At 38.5% G+C, this 14,911-nt stretch overlaps 1 protein-coding gene across 6 annotated transcripts in view; it reads left to right on the plus strand.

Annotated features, from left to right (window-relative positions):
* Window positions 1-14,911, plus strand: part of afdna (afadin, adherens junction formation factor a) — a 224,583-nt gene that overhangs the window by 192,944 nt on the left and 16,728 nt on the right. For all 6 annotated transcript variants that reach the window (XM_060831656.1, XM_060831652.1, XM_060831654.1 and 3 more), the window contains 3 exons: window positions 3,045-3,136; window positions 4,286-4,465; window positions 8,302-9,351. In XM_060831656.1, coding sequence (XP_060687639.1) covers window positions 3,045-3,136; window positions 4,286-4,465; window positions 8,302-9,351 — 1,322 coding nt within the window. The remainder of the gene's footprint in view (window positions 1-3,044; window positions 3,137-4,285; window positions 4,466-8,301; window positions 9,352-14,911) is intronic.

Consider the following 14,911-nt stretch of genomic DNA (forward strand, 5'->3'; position numbering starts at 1 on the left):
AAAGTGACACACCACCCTGGAGTCCTGCTCACAGTTGCAGAAACACCTGACTGTGCCCTAACTAGAGTTCCCCTCTCACGATTACTCACTTGGACTTTGCCATACCCTGCTTTACAGCAGAGCTATTTGTGGTGCCACAAACCTGGCTGCGGCTTGTTCCCCTGAGAGGCTATCCTCACTCCCTGAACAATATTTAAAATTCTATACTTGTTTGAGAGGGGCATAGTTGAAGGAGACTTCTGCATTACCTGCCTACCTCTGCTGGCAGTCATCCATTTACCTGACTGAGTGTCTGGTGTGACCACCTCTGTGATACTATCTATCACACAGTCTGCTTTTAAATGCATCTCAATGAGTCCAGCTGCTTCTCCAACCAGTACATGCAGTTTGAGAGGAGCTGCCCCCAGTGCAGACATAATTGCTTGGGAACACTTGACTGCCCCCAGATCTTCCACATCCGACAGGAAGAGCATACCACTCCACTGATTACCATCCCTGCCCCTTTAACACCTACCAGACCTTAGGAAATAAGTCTTAGCTTGTTGCTGCTCACTGTCCTCAACAAAGTCTAGTGTTCACCCAAGCACAAACTTAAATCTGCTAGCAGCACTTCCAATGTGAAGCACCCCCTCTCAAAAATGGCTGCGCTGCTATAGCCTGCCTGCCTTTCATTTGCTACCTGGGTGGTCACTTTTTGAATGTTTGGAGTACACCCGCCCCTTCTGGACCTGTGGAAGTAGTCAGGGAAACCAGACATAGTAATGCCCCCACTTCCCTAATCACTCTCACTTAGCTCAACTCCCAGTGTTTCACACTCTACAACTCTCACTTTGTTACTCTGTAACTAGTATTAATTTTAAAAAAGTATTGGAAAAATTAATAGTACCAAAAGGTGATAAATTCCACTGGGCATTATCTGCATCCCAGAGTATTGAAAAAGGTGGCTATAGTGATCGAGGATACATTGGTGATGATCATCCATAATTCTATAGGTTCTGATTATGGAACATTTCCTGCAGATTAAAACATAGCAAATGTCATCTATTTTTTTTTAAAAAGAGCAAGAGAAAATGGGAAACCCATTATAGGAATCCACATTATAGGAGGGATGTGTTTACACTGGAGAGGGTGCAGTAGAGATTTATGTAGAATATTGCCTGGGCTGAAGAGAAATTGGATAGACTGGGACAAAAACACAAATTGCCGGAGAAGCTCAACAGGTCTAGCAGCATCTGTGGACAGAAAGCAGAGTTAATGTTGTGAGTCCAGTGACCCTTTTCAGATGGGGTTGTTTCTCTTGGAGCAGAAGAAATTGAAGGGAGCATGATTCAGATGTGTACAATTGTGAGGGGCATAGATAAGGAAGAAATTTTCCCCCTTGGAAAAGGGTTCAATAATCAGGGTCATAGATTTAAGGTAAGATACAAGAGGTACACTGGGGATGTGAGGAAAGTTATTTTCACCCGGAGAGTGATAGGAATCTATAAGCCACTGCAAATAAGTATGGTAAAGGTAGCAACCCTCGTAACATTTAAGTAATATTTAGATGTAGACTTGCGATGCCAAGGCAAACAAGACAATGGGCCATATGATGGAAAATGCAATGAAAAGTTATGTTGTTTTTGACCATTACAGACTCGATAGATCAACAGGGTTTTTTTTCACGCTGTGTTGTAGACCCCTATAACTCTCAGATCTCTTAGCCTGACATTAGTGGGGGGGGAAAAGAATGCTAGAATCAAAATAAAACATGTCGTAATTGTACATTTTTAGTAATGATCTAATTGGACAAATCAGCATTGATTTATTGAAGGGAAAGTGGACAGACCTGTTGTGAAGTTCATAAGGATGTAACTTGCAGAACAGATAAGGATTTGGATTTTTCAGAAGGTTTTCGATACGGTAAATGTACTCCTTTTGAGGCTTGGTAAATTGGAAGCATTTGTAGTTCGGCAAACAATCCTGTCTTATATTCAGTACTCTGTTGTACCTGGCATAATTTGGGGCTCCCACTTTTGATTTCTATTCATTCCTGGTTTTCTAAATCCCACTTGTAAGACCTCTTCCCTGAATGTCGCTATTTATTGGTCCTGATGTACTGGAAAATTTGGCCTGGAAGTAGAATAGCATTATGGATTCAAATCTGTAAATTCAGAAATATTTGGTTTGTCTAATTGAGGTTCCATTGTAGCTATTGTTTTTTTGCCTTGTACAGTTGAACCACCAGTGGTTGTGGCTGCAGTCCCCCAGATGAGCCATCACTCTAGCTAGTATTCAGGACTAAATACAAATTGACGTTACAGTCCAGGATTCCTTGAGTACCTGGCTGATCTGACTACTTTGTGTGTCTGGTGGCCACCCTTTCCCTTTCTACCCATCCTTCAACTATGAAATGACAGCAGCGCATTGTGGATGTAGCAGATTGATGCTGTCTGCTGCTATTCAAGCACTGAAACCCCGATGTCAAGCTGCTCAGTTGACAACTGTTCCTGCACATGTTGTCCAGGGCATAGGCTTCTTGGAGTTTGCAGTTAAAAAGCAGAGGCACCCCATGAAGCTGAGGAATCCTGCCACACTTTGTATTAAGCTATCTGAACAGAAGTGAACAAGACTTATTGAAGACTTTTGTATTGACTCTGAGACTTCACTCACATCACAATGTCACTTGCCCTGGCTGCAGCTGATCTCTTTAAAGCATGTGCTCCTCATCGTTGGGTTCTCTGGACAACTGATCCCCAACCTATTTTTCTCGCGCTCCATTTTTTGGTGTTGATTTGTTCTTTCACTGCTCATTGATTCCCTATCTCTGTTTCCAAGTATTGGTCTCCAGTACACTCTTCCCTCCGGCTTACACTGACAAAAAAAAATGTATCTGCTTTGTTGAGTAGTTGTGATGCCAACTATTTGTCATCAAGTATCAGTCATAAAAATTCATACGCAGCTATTTTATAAGAAGCTTCTTGTTTGTGTTGTGCATAAGAAATTCAGACATTGATGTATGAAGTAAATAATTGATGCTTTTAATTCTGTTTTTGGATGAGAAGACCAACCTCCAAGTCCTGGTGTCAAGCCTGTTTATTCTACTGCACCTACCTCAAAGATTCAGTCAGTCTCCACGGGGAACCTTTGCGCAGAGGTCAGTATTTAATGTAGGTTATCGGAAACTGCTATTTCAATCTTTTTTTTTAAAAAGTTGCAAAGTTTTAAACATTAAATTTACACTGACAATGGAACAACCCCCCCCCCCATATCATCATCCTCTTTTTAGTCACTCATGGGATGTGGATGTTGCTGGCTGGGCTAGCATTTATTGCCTATTCCTGGTTGCTCTTGAAAAGGTGGTGAACTGCTCCTGTCCATTTGTTGTTGATAGACCGACTATGCCTTTAGGGAGGGAGTTCCAGGATTTTGACCCAGCAACAGTAAAGGAACGGTGATGTATTTCCAAGTCATGATGATGATGGCGACCACCTTTCTGGAAGTAGCCATGTAGATGGTGAGCCACCCAGCAGTGACAGGAATACAGTCAAACTAATTAGCCATTTAACACTGAGTATTGTAGAAGCATAGCAATGTTTTACAGTGGCATGTAGATGCTGCCATCCCCCACCCCCAATGTGTCTGCTCCCAAGCAATTGAGAAAGCAGCTGCGAAGAGGAAATTTGAGGTTGACATATAGTTGAAGGAGATCTAAATATTTCACAGAAAATATTAAAGGTTGCGCTCTTCTTGTACCATGGTGTTACTAGTAAGTATGGAACTCCTGGAGAAGGTGGTCATGGTCACGGGTCCAATGTGCTACCCCCTGCTAAGTGTTAACATCTCCAGCATATATCCACCAGTTCTTGTGTCTCAGCAGGGTCACCACTGGTTATACAGTGTGGGCTACCAACCATCTTGCAGTGGGCTATGACCCCCGCAACCCAACCAGCATTCACAATGGGATTGTAAAGGTTGAACTTTAAACTCCGCTTATGGATAGCTAGCGATTTTTTTTTGGGGTGAAAAGTCTTTGCTGTGTTTTGTAAATATGGAAATGGGAGTTATTTTCGTCAATACCCCTCACCTATAAGGTTGAACAGCTGATTTGACACAGTTCTTAGAACAGAATCTATAATGCTAAACACCCTTTTTTTAAAGAGGTCTTTTATAAAAGTTCAATAGCAATCATATATATTATGTATGATATATTTCCTGTAGCTTCTAAACTATTTATGTTTGATATTTTTAATTCATATATCATTAATGAATGCTTCAATTAAATAAATTGCTAATTCTCCTTTAGGAGCAAGTATTGCCTACAAGACCTGAAGCATATCCAATTCCCACGCAAACATATGCCAGGGAATATTTCACTTTCCCAACATCTAGATCCCAAGACAGAGTGAGTCCTGTGCCTGGACAGTGGCAACACTACGATGACCGAACAATGATGCAGGAGCAGACATTCAGTGGCACCGTACAGGTAAGAGAACAGAATTAAATAGAATAATCATTAGTGTTTTTGATGAAAAAGATTTATAGGTGTGAGGGTGAACTGCATACTCTGTATTTTAGAATGATTTGTAAATTCAGTTTATGATAACTTCTGGTTACAAATGTAGTAGTACAACATTTCTCCAAATACAACAGGTGAGACTGCATTTTAACAATGCTTAATCTGTAAAGCTGTTTATCAACTATCCAGAGATTAAAGGGAAATAAAAAATGAATGATAGCTTCTATAAAATGATCTGTTTTTGATCAAGGCTATTAATGACAGCAAAACTGTTGAGTCTGCTTTTAATTTTTGAGTTTAATTATATACTCTTAATTTTGAGTGCACTGTTTTAACTATTCTCAAGGATTATTTTAACTGGTTAAAAACTTGATGCTACTTAATTGAAAATTCAGAGAACCTAAGTCTGTATAACCACCTTCTCTTAGAGGATGCTCATAAATATATGATTTACCTATTTAGCTGAATGTTTAATAGCTACAGAAATGTCCCACGCAGATCCATTCACAAGATAGAGAAGGAATTTCAAGTTCAAAAATGCAAACTAAGGTGAAACAGAAGCTGGAATTGATGAATAAAAACATGAATCGGGTAAAATTAAATTATATAAAATGAGAAATTTACTATTTCATCAGATTCTTGCTAAGGTTGCCAAAATGTTAATTCAACATTGATTGCACTTCAAAATGAATTCATTCATTTGAAATACTTGATGAAATTATAAGGATATGAGGAGGTATTATGTAATTGAAAGCTGCTGCTTTAAAATGAAGGTCAACAGGAACTGGTTGCTTTGTTCTGGTTCAATCTCCTATTTTGCTGATGCCACTGGATTTTCGGAGCGATATTGCTGTTCATTTTTAGGGTTGTACATGGTGACTTTGGAGTACATTCATTTTAACCAACAGCGTGGACTGGATATTGCCTAGGTTTAACTGCAGATCGAAAAATCAATCTACTATTTGTCAATTACAGGACGTAGTTTATGTAACTAAGTGACTCTGACTCCAGCAAGTTGGGTGAATCTGTGAATGAGAGTCTGGTTTTCACCTCTGTAACATTTAGTATAGCTCAGCCTAAAATGAAATGTCTTTGTTAGCCACATTGGTTCAGTGTGAATGGCTTTGAATGTGAGGTTATATCAAATTGTCTTTACTAGAGTCCTAACTGACAATGTTATTGGTCATAGCACAATTGGAAAATGAGCACAACTGTACTTTTGTAGCCGGAGGAGAAACAAGGGACAGAATAGATGGAACTTGAATACGCCAAATTTGGCGATACATTCCGTTCTGATATAACTCAGTAGTTTTGGTTCTCGTGTGATCTCGCATTATAAGAAAATCACGCAATAGTCGTCTCATTTAAAGTAATGAGGCCAGAATCATGTTAGAGCCAATACAGGTAAGGAAAGTTTGCGTTCTGTAAATAATGGCCTAAATTCTTCAATAATGTTAAAGCCAATTCATATTGAAGAAACACAAGTTATAGTAGAACCAGTTGTACTTAATGCTGATATGTGGTATCTAGAGTCAGAACAGTTCTATTTTATGACAAAGATATTTTAAAAGTGTTTCTAAAGTGTCCTGTTTCAATTCTGCAGTAGCATTCCCTGATAGGTGCTTGCTTTCATTAACTAACTAGCTTATTTTACTCACATTCACTTCTTACATTAAGTGGGAGTAGAAATGTTTTTCTTTAACATCACCAATCTGTATAGAACAGTTGAATGACAGAAAAAGTGACTGTTTGCTAAGATAAATGTGTCCAAAGATTCCGTGCATACTTTATCTGTTCCTTTGAAGTTTGAAAAATATACCTAAAATGTTTTTATAATATTTAAAGTTTATCAATTAAATTCTACATGGATAGAATACGCCTTAATTAGCTGTTAAAAATTGATGATTAGAAAAATGTAACTGAGGTAACTTGTGTAAGTTTGAAAGTATAGCCTCCTTCGCTTATCTTTATGCATCTCTGTAGGAGCTGTGAGGTGGGGGCGACACATGCGAAAATCTGGAAGCTGTAGTTTCCCTTATATAACACAGTAATTTATTTTGTATGAACAGTGCAACTTGAGAAATTTTAGACCAACTTAAAAACAGTATGAATAAAATAATTTGGGGCAGAAAGAACAGGAATTATTACTGAAACAAATGTTTGTGTTATATTGTGCTGCTAACTATTGGAGGTGCAGCATAATGTAACTATGATGAAGATTATTCACATTTGTGGCAGTACAAATATTATTTGAGTTAATGCAGTAATGAGAGATGAACAATTTACTCTTTCTGATTTAAATTTGTTGTAGAAATGTAAAGCCCTGCTGTACAGCATGATGGGCTTCCATCTTATTTTGCTCCATCAAAACTTGATAGAACTGGACAAATACTGGGTTGCAACTGCTCAGTAACAATTAGCATGTTAATGTTATGCATTGCAACCTAAATATTATGCTTCATTCCCTGGAACTGCTTCACCATTGGTCAAAGGCAATAATTGCCAGCGGTAGGTTTTGATTTTAGCTTCGACTTGTGTTGTGTGTCAACATTAAATCTTCGGTTATTATGAATGTCTTTGGTAATAGTGTTCTTGCACCTTGACTATTTAACCATATAACAGCCACTTAAACACTGTTTTCCAATGTGTGCTGAGTTATCACCTGATTAATTGTTTTCCGGGTTTTCTCTCTCTCATTCTTGCTCTCGCTCTCTCTCTCTCATGCTTTCGCATGCGCGCTCTCTCTCTCTCTCTCTCTCTCTCTCTCTCTCTCTCTCTCTCTCTCTCTCTCTCTCTCTCTCTCTCTCTCTCTCTCTCTCTCTCTCACTCCCCGTCTGTCTGAAAACCTCCCTCTCTTTCTCCCTCACTCACTCCCTCCCCCCTCCCCTTTAACCCCCGCATACCAATCTTAATGAGAATAATAATTCATACGACATAAGAAGAGGATGCTGCTCAGTTGTCAAGTGGACTCTGATTAGCAGAGGTGTTGCCACAGAGAATGCACCAGGGAATGGTGAACAAGACTTGGTATTCTTGCAAATAAAAACTGAAAGAACTGCAGATGCTGTTATAGAAATTGCTGGAAAAGCTCAGCAGATCTGGCAGCATCTGTGGAGAGAAAACTTAACATTTGGTTGGTGACCCTTTTCTAGTTCTGTTCTTATGAGTGCAAGTTGAAAAGCTGTTTTGTCTATTTCAAAAATTGAGTTCTATAATACCAAGTGACTTTTTAAGGTTAATTTTGTATTATTGATTAAACTACAATGTGCTGCCAATTAACAATTATAAGTAATATCCTGTGAAATTGCTCAAAGATTCAAATAAATGAAGAGGAGGTGCTGGTGTTGGACTGGAGTGGACAACGTTAAAAATCACAACACCAGATTATAGTCCAACAGATTTATTTGGAACTATTAGCTTTCGGAGTGCCGCTGCTTCATCAGGTAGCAGCAGCCAGAACAGAATTGTGTTTTAGAATTTTTTTTGAGCTAATTTTGCATTTCCATAACTTGGACAAAAAGCCATGGAAGTGCTTTGAACAAAATGTATCCCTTCTACATTCTCCTCTACCCTAGGCGGTTCTCTGATATGAAGTGACTAGTACTACTAAATTAGGATCTAGTTTGCTACAGTGGTAGGGTTTCTAATTATGTGCAAGTTAATAGCAAGACTTTAAACTGCTTTAAATTAACATATTTGCAGTTCTTAAAACATTTCAGCTGTGAAATATTTATTTTTACATGTGCAAAACAACACATTTTAGCATGTATTTTCATTATCATGTATTTTTAATTCCATAACAGCGTGGAACTCGTTCACAAGAAGAATTACATGAGACAAAAGCTTTCCACACAGAAAAATTGCGACAGGAAGATATGCTTCGTAGAGATACAGAATACCAGAAAGACTTGGATCGAAAGCCAGATGTATGGGCTCATCAGATTTCCTCAATGGATTCAAGTGTATCAGGTCAAGAGCAGCTGAACTACTCTTCAAAATCTCTCCCACCAACTGCAATTGCTCCTCATAAAAGTGGGCCTGGACGTTGGAAAACTCCAGCTCCAAATCAGGCTACTCCAGTTGCGGTTTCCCAGCCCATCCGAATGGAAAATCAGTTGCCACCACCCCCACCACCTCCACCAGTACATTATGCAGTTGACTTTGATAATTCCCATAGCGACCTACCCCTACCACCGCCACCACCACCACCACCTGCTTCACAAGGATCAAATCCAAGCTCTGTGGTTGATCGTAGAAAACGAGAAGATCAGCAGCGTTGGTATGAAAAAGAAAAAGCACGGTTAGAGGAAGAGCGGGACAGGAAACGCCGTGAACAGGACAGGAAAATTGGCCAAATGAGGGGTCCACCACCTTTGCACATAACTCCATCTCAACCTGTTCATGTTACTCCAGTAATCCAGCAACCAAGGCCAGAAAAAATGGCTAGTCTATCACGACCTCAAGATACAGTAATCCGTGAACTACAGCCTCAGCAACAGCCTCGCACTATTGAGCGCAGGGACTTGCAATACATTACAATTAGCAAAGAACAGATGCCTGGGAGTGATAGTCTTTCACCTGATCCCTGGAAACGTGATGCAAAGGAGAAAATGGAGAAACAACAACAGCAACACCTCTTGGAAATGCTCAGCAAAGAGATACAGGAGTTACAGAACAAGCCTGATCGTACATCTGAGGAGAATGACCGTCTTCGCAAGCTTATGCTTGAGTGGCAGTTTCAAAAGCGGTTACAGGAGTCCAAAGAGAAGGATGATGATGATGAAGAGGAAGAAGATGATGATGTTGATGCAACACTTATCATGCAAAGATTGGAGGTGGAAAGGCGGGCAAGGGTAAGGAGAGTAAAATTAGACTTTGTTTCTGTTCACTTCTGAAATTGTTTATTCTAATCTTTTTTGGCTTAAACATGGGTGTCCCAAACATAGCATGTTTAGTAGCGAACTATTTAATCATATTTTCTGGTCTTCCTTCTATAGGAAGAATTGCAATGGTTCAGAAAAGATTTGCAAGAATGTTGCCAGGGTTGGAGGGTTTAAGCTATGGGAGAGGCTGAATAGGCTGGGACTGTTTTCCCAAGAGCATCAGAGACTGAGGAATGACTTTTTATAGAGATTTATAAACTCATGAGGGACATGGATAAGGTAAATAGACTAGGTCTTTTCCCTGGGTTGGGGGAATCCAGAATTAGAGGGCATAAGTTTAGAGTGAGAGGGGAAAGATTTAAAAGGGAGCTAAGGGGCAATATTTTCATGCAAAGGGTGGTGCATTAATGGATTGAGCTGCCAGTAGAAGGGTGGAGGCTAGTACAATCAACACTTAAAAGGCATCTGGATGGGTGAATGAATAAGAAGAGTGTAGAGAGATATGGGCCAAGTGCTGGCAAATGGGTCTAGATTACTTTCGGATATCTGGTTGGCATGAGTTTTTCGGCCGCGTCTGATTCCATGCTGTACCTCACCTTGACTCTGAGTCTTAAGTGTCTCCACAAGTGAGTCACTGCAGGTAGTTTCAATGTTTCCTTTCGTCATGTAAAGTATTTGCTTAAAATCATTTGAAGGATGACTATATCAGAAGATACCTTTGAAAAGGCATAAATAATTTGCAGATTATTATAAATAAAATAGTACAACGGCATGGCAAAATATCAAGAATAATGCTCTCTTTAGCTTAGTTATGCTTCATTTCTGTGAAGGAAAATTAAGTATCCTCTGTAATTGAAAAGTTAGTCATCCTTTTAGGATTCTATCTTCTATATGTTTCAATACATTTCATCTTTGTACATTAACAATATCAACTCATAAAAATTAAGCAAAAAAATTATTAATTCAGATAACCACTGTGCAGGTACACAATCCTTTATCCAAAATCCGAAAAGCTCCGAAATTCTTTTCATGGAGTACAGAGCGTCATTTTGGCGTGCGAGCAGGTGACCCAACTCATTCAACCCACATCTCTCAGATGTGACGTGGTGGCATGGCCCAGCACTGGCAGGTGTCAGTTGTGTTTCGGTGCTTGTATTATTCACGAGTACATGTGCTGTAGGTAATACTTATTTTATTTCACTGTGAAAATGTCATTTATTCTGAAATCTGAAAAACTCCAAAACAAACAGCTGGCCCCAAGAATTTCAGATAAAGGATTTATGTAGCTGTAGTTAGGTTTGTGTTAATCCGGACTATTTGAGATGTCAAAATCACTGCCATTCATTCCAGATAGTAAATCCAGCAACTCAGCAACAGTCTTAGAAGCTACTGCATTGCCAACCAACCATATAATTGCTGATTATATTAAGCAAGACGAAACAGGGCTTAGAATTCTATTAAAAACCTTTTTACAGCTTACAATTTCAGCATTTATTTTAAATATAATGTTACAGCATAAAAAGATAGTTCTGAATAGTTCAGAAGTTTCTAATTTGCTGCATTCTGCTTCATTTCATGGAAAAACTGAAGAGTGCTGTCATCTTGACTACATTTTTTTGTCTCCGAACTTAACTCCTTCAGGATTTAGAACTTTTTTTTTCTGCTAGAGTTTTGGCTACAGCTGGACTTAACTTTTTAAAAATTTTGTCCACTGTGTGCAACTGATTTTTTTTCTCTTCTCATCCATCAATCTCTGTCCAAAAAAGGTTGCAGCTAACCTATTTTGTCAGATCTGTTGACAAATCTGAAAAGGTTTCACAGGGAAGACTGGTTAGTAAGGTTGCATGATGTGGAATCCAGGGAGAGCTCGCCAGTTGGATACAAATTTGGCTTGACAGTAGGAAACAGTTGTTCAGACTGGACATCTGTGACCAGAAGTGTGCCGCAGGGATTGTATCCATTATTGTTGATCACATCAATTATTTGGATGAGAATACGGCATGGTTAACAAATTTGAAAGTGAGACCAAAATTAGTAGTAAAGTGGACAGTGAAGAAGGTTATCTAAGAGAACAGTGTGATCTTGTTTAACTGGGCCAATGAGCTGAGGACTGACAGTTCAATTTAGGTAAATGCAAGGTGTTGCATTTTGGTAAGACAAACCAGGGCAAGACTTGCACAGTTAGTGTATGGGTCATGGGGAATGTTGTCGAACAGAGACACCTTGGACTACAGAAATATAGTTTATTGCAAGTGACATCAGTTAGGGTAATGAATGTGTTTGGCACGCTTGCCTTCATTGGTCAGAGTATTGAGTACAGGAAGTGGGGTGTCACATTATGGCTGTAGCAGATATTGGTAAGGCCACATTTGGAGTACTGCATAAAATTCCAGTTGCCCTGGTAGGATGGTATTAAACTGGAAAATGTGCAAAATAGATTTACCATGCTGCTTCCAAGATTGGAGGGTTTGAGTTATTTGGATAGGCCTGGACTTTTTTCCTTGGAGTGTCGGAGGCTGAGGGGTGACCTTTATAGAGATTTACAAAATTATAAGGGAGTTAGATAAAATGAATAGCTAAAGTCTTTCCCCCTGGGTAGGGGATTCCAAGACTAAGCAGCGTAGGTTGAAGTTGAGTTGGGAAAGATTTAAGAGGGGCCTGAGGGGCAAATTTTTTTTAAAAGAGAGGGTGATACATATATGAAATGAGCTTCCAGAGGAAATGCTAGAGGTCAGTACAGTTATAAAATTTAAAAGACATTTGGACAGAGACGAGAATGGATAAGGTTTAGAGGGATATGGATGAGGTCAGTTGGATGAGTTGGACCAAAGGGTCTGTTACTATGCTATATGATTCTGTCTTTTGTAGCTGTCATACCTACTGTGCTTTTTCCCCTACTCCTTATAAGAAATCTTATCTACCACATCAGTTGAACTTGCCAATTCTCAAACACATGTTCATGTCTTGAACTATTTCCAGACCCCTCTTCGCGATTACTTACATAGCCAAATTTCCTTCCCATTCACTCATTGACCTATTTATTTACCCAAACTTGTTCTTCCCAAATTTAGTGCCCAATTTCCTGAGTTCAGTCTTCTGTATTTTAATTATTTTTTTCTACCATCTAAAGTATTCTGACTCTTCAGCTTCTTCCATGAAAGCATGCAACTTGTGCACCATCCTCATGGGTTCTCTTGTGGATCAGAGTAATCTCTGATCCCACTACCCTATTCCGTGTGCTTTACAACAAGTTAAGCTCTATTCCTCTTCCCTCTATTCAAACCATTATTTTTGATTTGTGCACCAGTCTTCAATTGCTGCTATTGTCTCTTCTCCACTCCAATTCTAAATGCTATCATGTAAAGCATATTGTGACACCTATAGAAAGAACTGAGTTGAATGTAAAGAATTACTTGCCTCTAAATTGTTACATGCAGTTAAGGATGAAAACAGGTTAAACAAAAGCTATAGAAGGAAAGATATCAAGACAGTTGAAGAGGCATAGCCTTTTATTATAAGCAACACCATTGAGATGAGCTATAAAACTTTGTTAGATAGTATAATGTTTTAATAAGTATCCACTTTATATGAGAATGTGAGTCCCACGACTGAAATATTAAGTTATCTACTTGTACTATGTGCTAACAAAATCACGTGTTGGAAGGAAAGCCTTCACAAGCATTTCTGAGTAAGTATTTGGAGTGAACAGTCCTACAAATGATCAATTCTATAGACTATTCTCATGCTCACCTTCAAGTTTTATCATTAATTTTTGCTTAGTAATAATTCTAAATTATTTTGATTCTTTTTGTGTTTTCTCTCTCTCTTAAGTACTTCCTTAAAAATACATCCTTCTTTCTTATGTCTGTTTTCTTCCATATGTCTGACACTGAGCTCTTCGCAGTCTAGCAAGAGCTTGTTCACAGAGCAAGATTTTCTAATGTTGTGCCAGAAGTAATGAAATGAAATCCAATCCAACAGCTATGGGTACTGACTGAACTAATGATTTTGCTGCATATTTCCTTTTCTTCTTATCGCTGCCGCAGACTGTTCCAGCCATCTCGGTTCTAGATTTGGTATGTTCTGAAATTCTTCCTCCAGCTAGTTTCCTGCTTGTTTATTCTCTTCTTTGCTAACTTATGTCTGGTTTTGGAGATTGCATCTGGGAGCAGTCGCAATTTAGTGTTACATGTGCCTTGTAAATGTGCCAAATATTGATGTTTTATTATTTTCTTTCATTGTGTGTTTTGATCTATATTCTGTGTTTTTTTTGTGGCCTTTTATTTTAAATAGCATGTTTATGATCTGGATGAACTTTTGAACTGGAACTTTAATTTTAGGGAAGAGCATATGTAAAGAGTAGTTCTGTTTTGCAAGCTATTTGTTCTGTCGTCCCTCTTCCATCCCCTTTGATCTTATGATTGATACCATAATATTTTCATTATGTCAACCAGGTTCATGCACAAGTCCTATCACAGGTCTTTATTTATATAAGACAAGAGACCCATGGTAAAGTTTGAAGCACTCTCTTGAACAAGCTCTAAACTTCAAAATGAGAACAAATGTTGTAGGTACTCGGCAGATCTGGCAGCATCAGTGGAGAGCCTAGAGTTAACATTTCAGGTAGTTGACCAGAGCCGTGATGGTGCAAAGCAAAAGGATTGCATATAATCTGATTTTTATCTTGCACCTTTATCCTTCGTTTTGTTCTCCAGCCCACCCTTCCTTTGTATCCTAGCTTTGCACTTACTTAAAACCTGTAATCTAGTTTCTTTTTAGTTCTGATGATCGAATTAACAACATATCAGAGCAATGACCTTTCTTTCTCAACAGATGCTGCTGGGCTGACTGAGTACGCCCAGTATTTTCAGTCTTTATATCAGATTTAAGACTTGTAATATTGTACATTTGGCTTCTGTACAAAATTCTTGTCATCTTTAAATGTATCACATTTTCATATGTGGCACAAATTAGCTGTTATGCTGTTCTACTTTTGAAGCAGTATTCATTCACTTTATGTTCGAAGATGCAAGTCACTATATCTTTGCCCCCTCTTGTTTTTTTAACGAAAAGCTAAACAGTAAAATACTACAGAACTGTGCCAAAGCTGAACTTATTTTTTCATTTCTGTTCCCCTCAATCAACAGAAATGTAGCTCGTATAGGTAATTGAAGTAAGGATTCAACTATGATAAATCAGCCCCACCATGGAGTCATGTATTTGTTGCTTCAGTGTCTTAAGTTGCTGTGGATTCTTTTTGTGATGATACTTTGTCTCCACAACTTTTGTGCTCTTTTATCACACTGACCTTATTGCTGTCAACTTCCCTGTTAATGTACTGTCCGTATGGAAAGTTTTGTGATTTGTTTTTCAGAAACAAAATTTAGCTTTTCGTTCAATTTGATCAGTATGATTTTGAAGCAATGTCCTTGTAATATATTTTATACTAAAAATATTAAAACAAATGCAATAATGACAATATAATAGTTTTTGTTTTTACATAGATACAACTGCATGTATTATCTTTACT

This window comes from Hemiscyllium ocellatum, chromosome 10 (assembly GCF_020745735.1).
Source record: "Hemiscyllium ocellatum isolate sHemOce1 chromosome 10, sHemOce1.pat.X.cur, whole genome shotgun sequence".
Lineage (NCBI taxonomy): Eukaryota > Metazoa > Chordata > Chondrichthyes > Orectolobiformes > Hemiscylliidae > Hemiscyllium > Hemiscyllium ocellatum.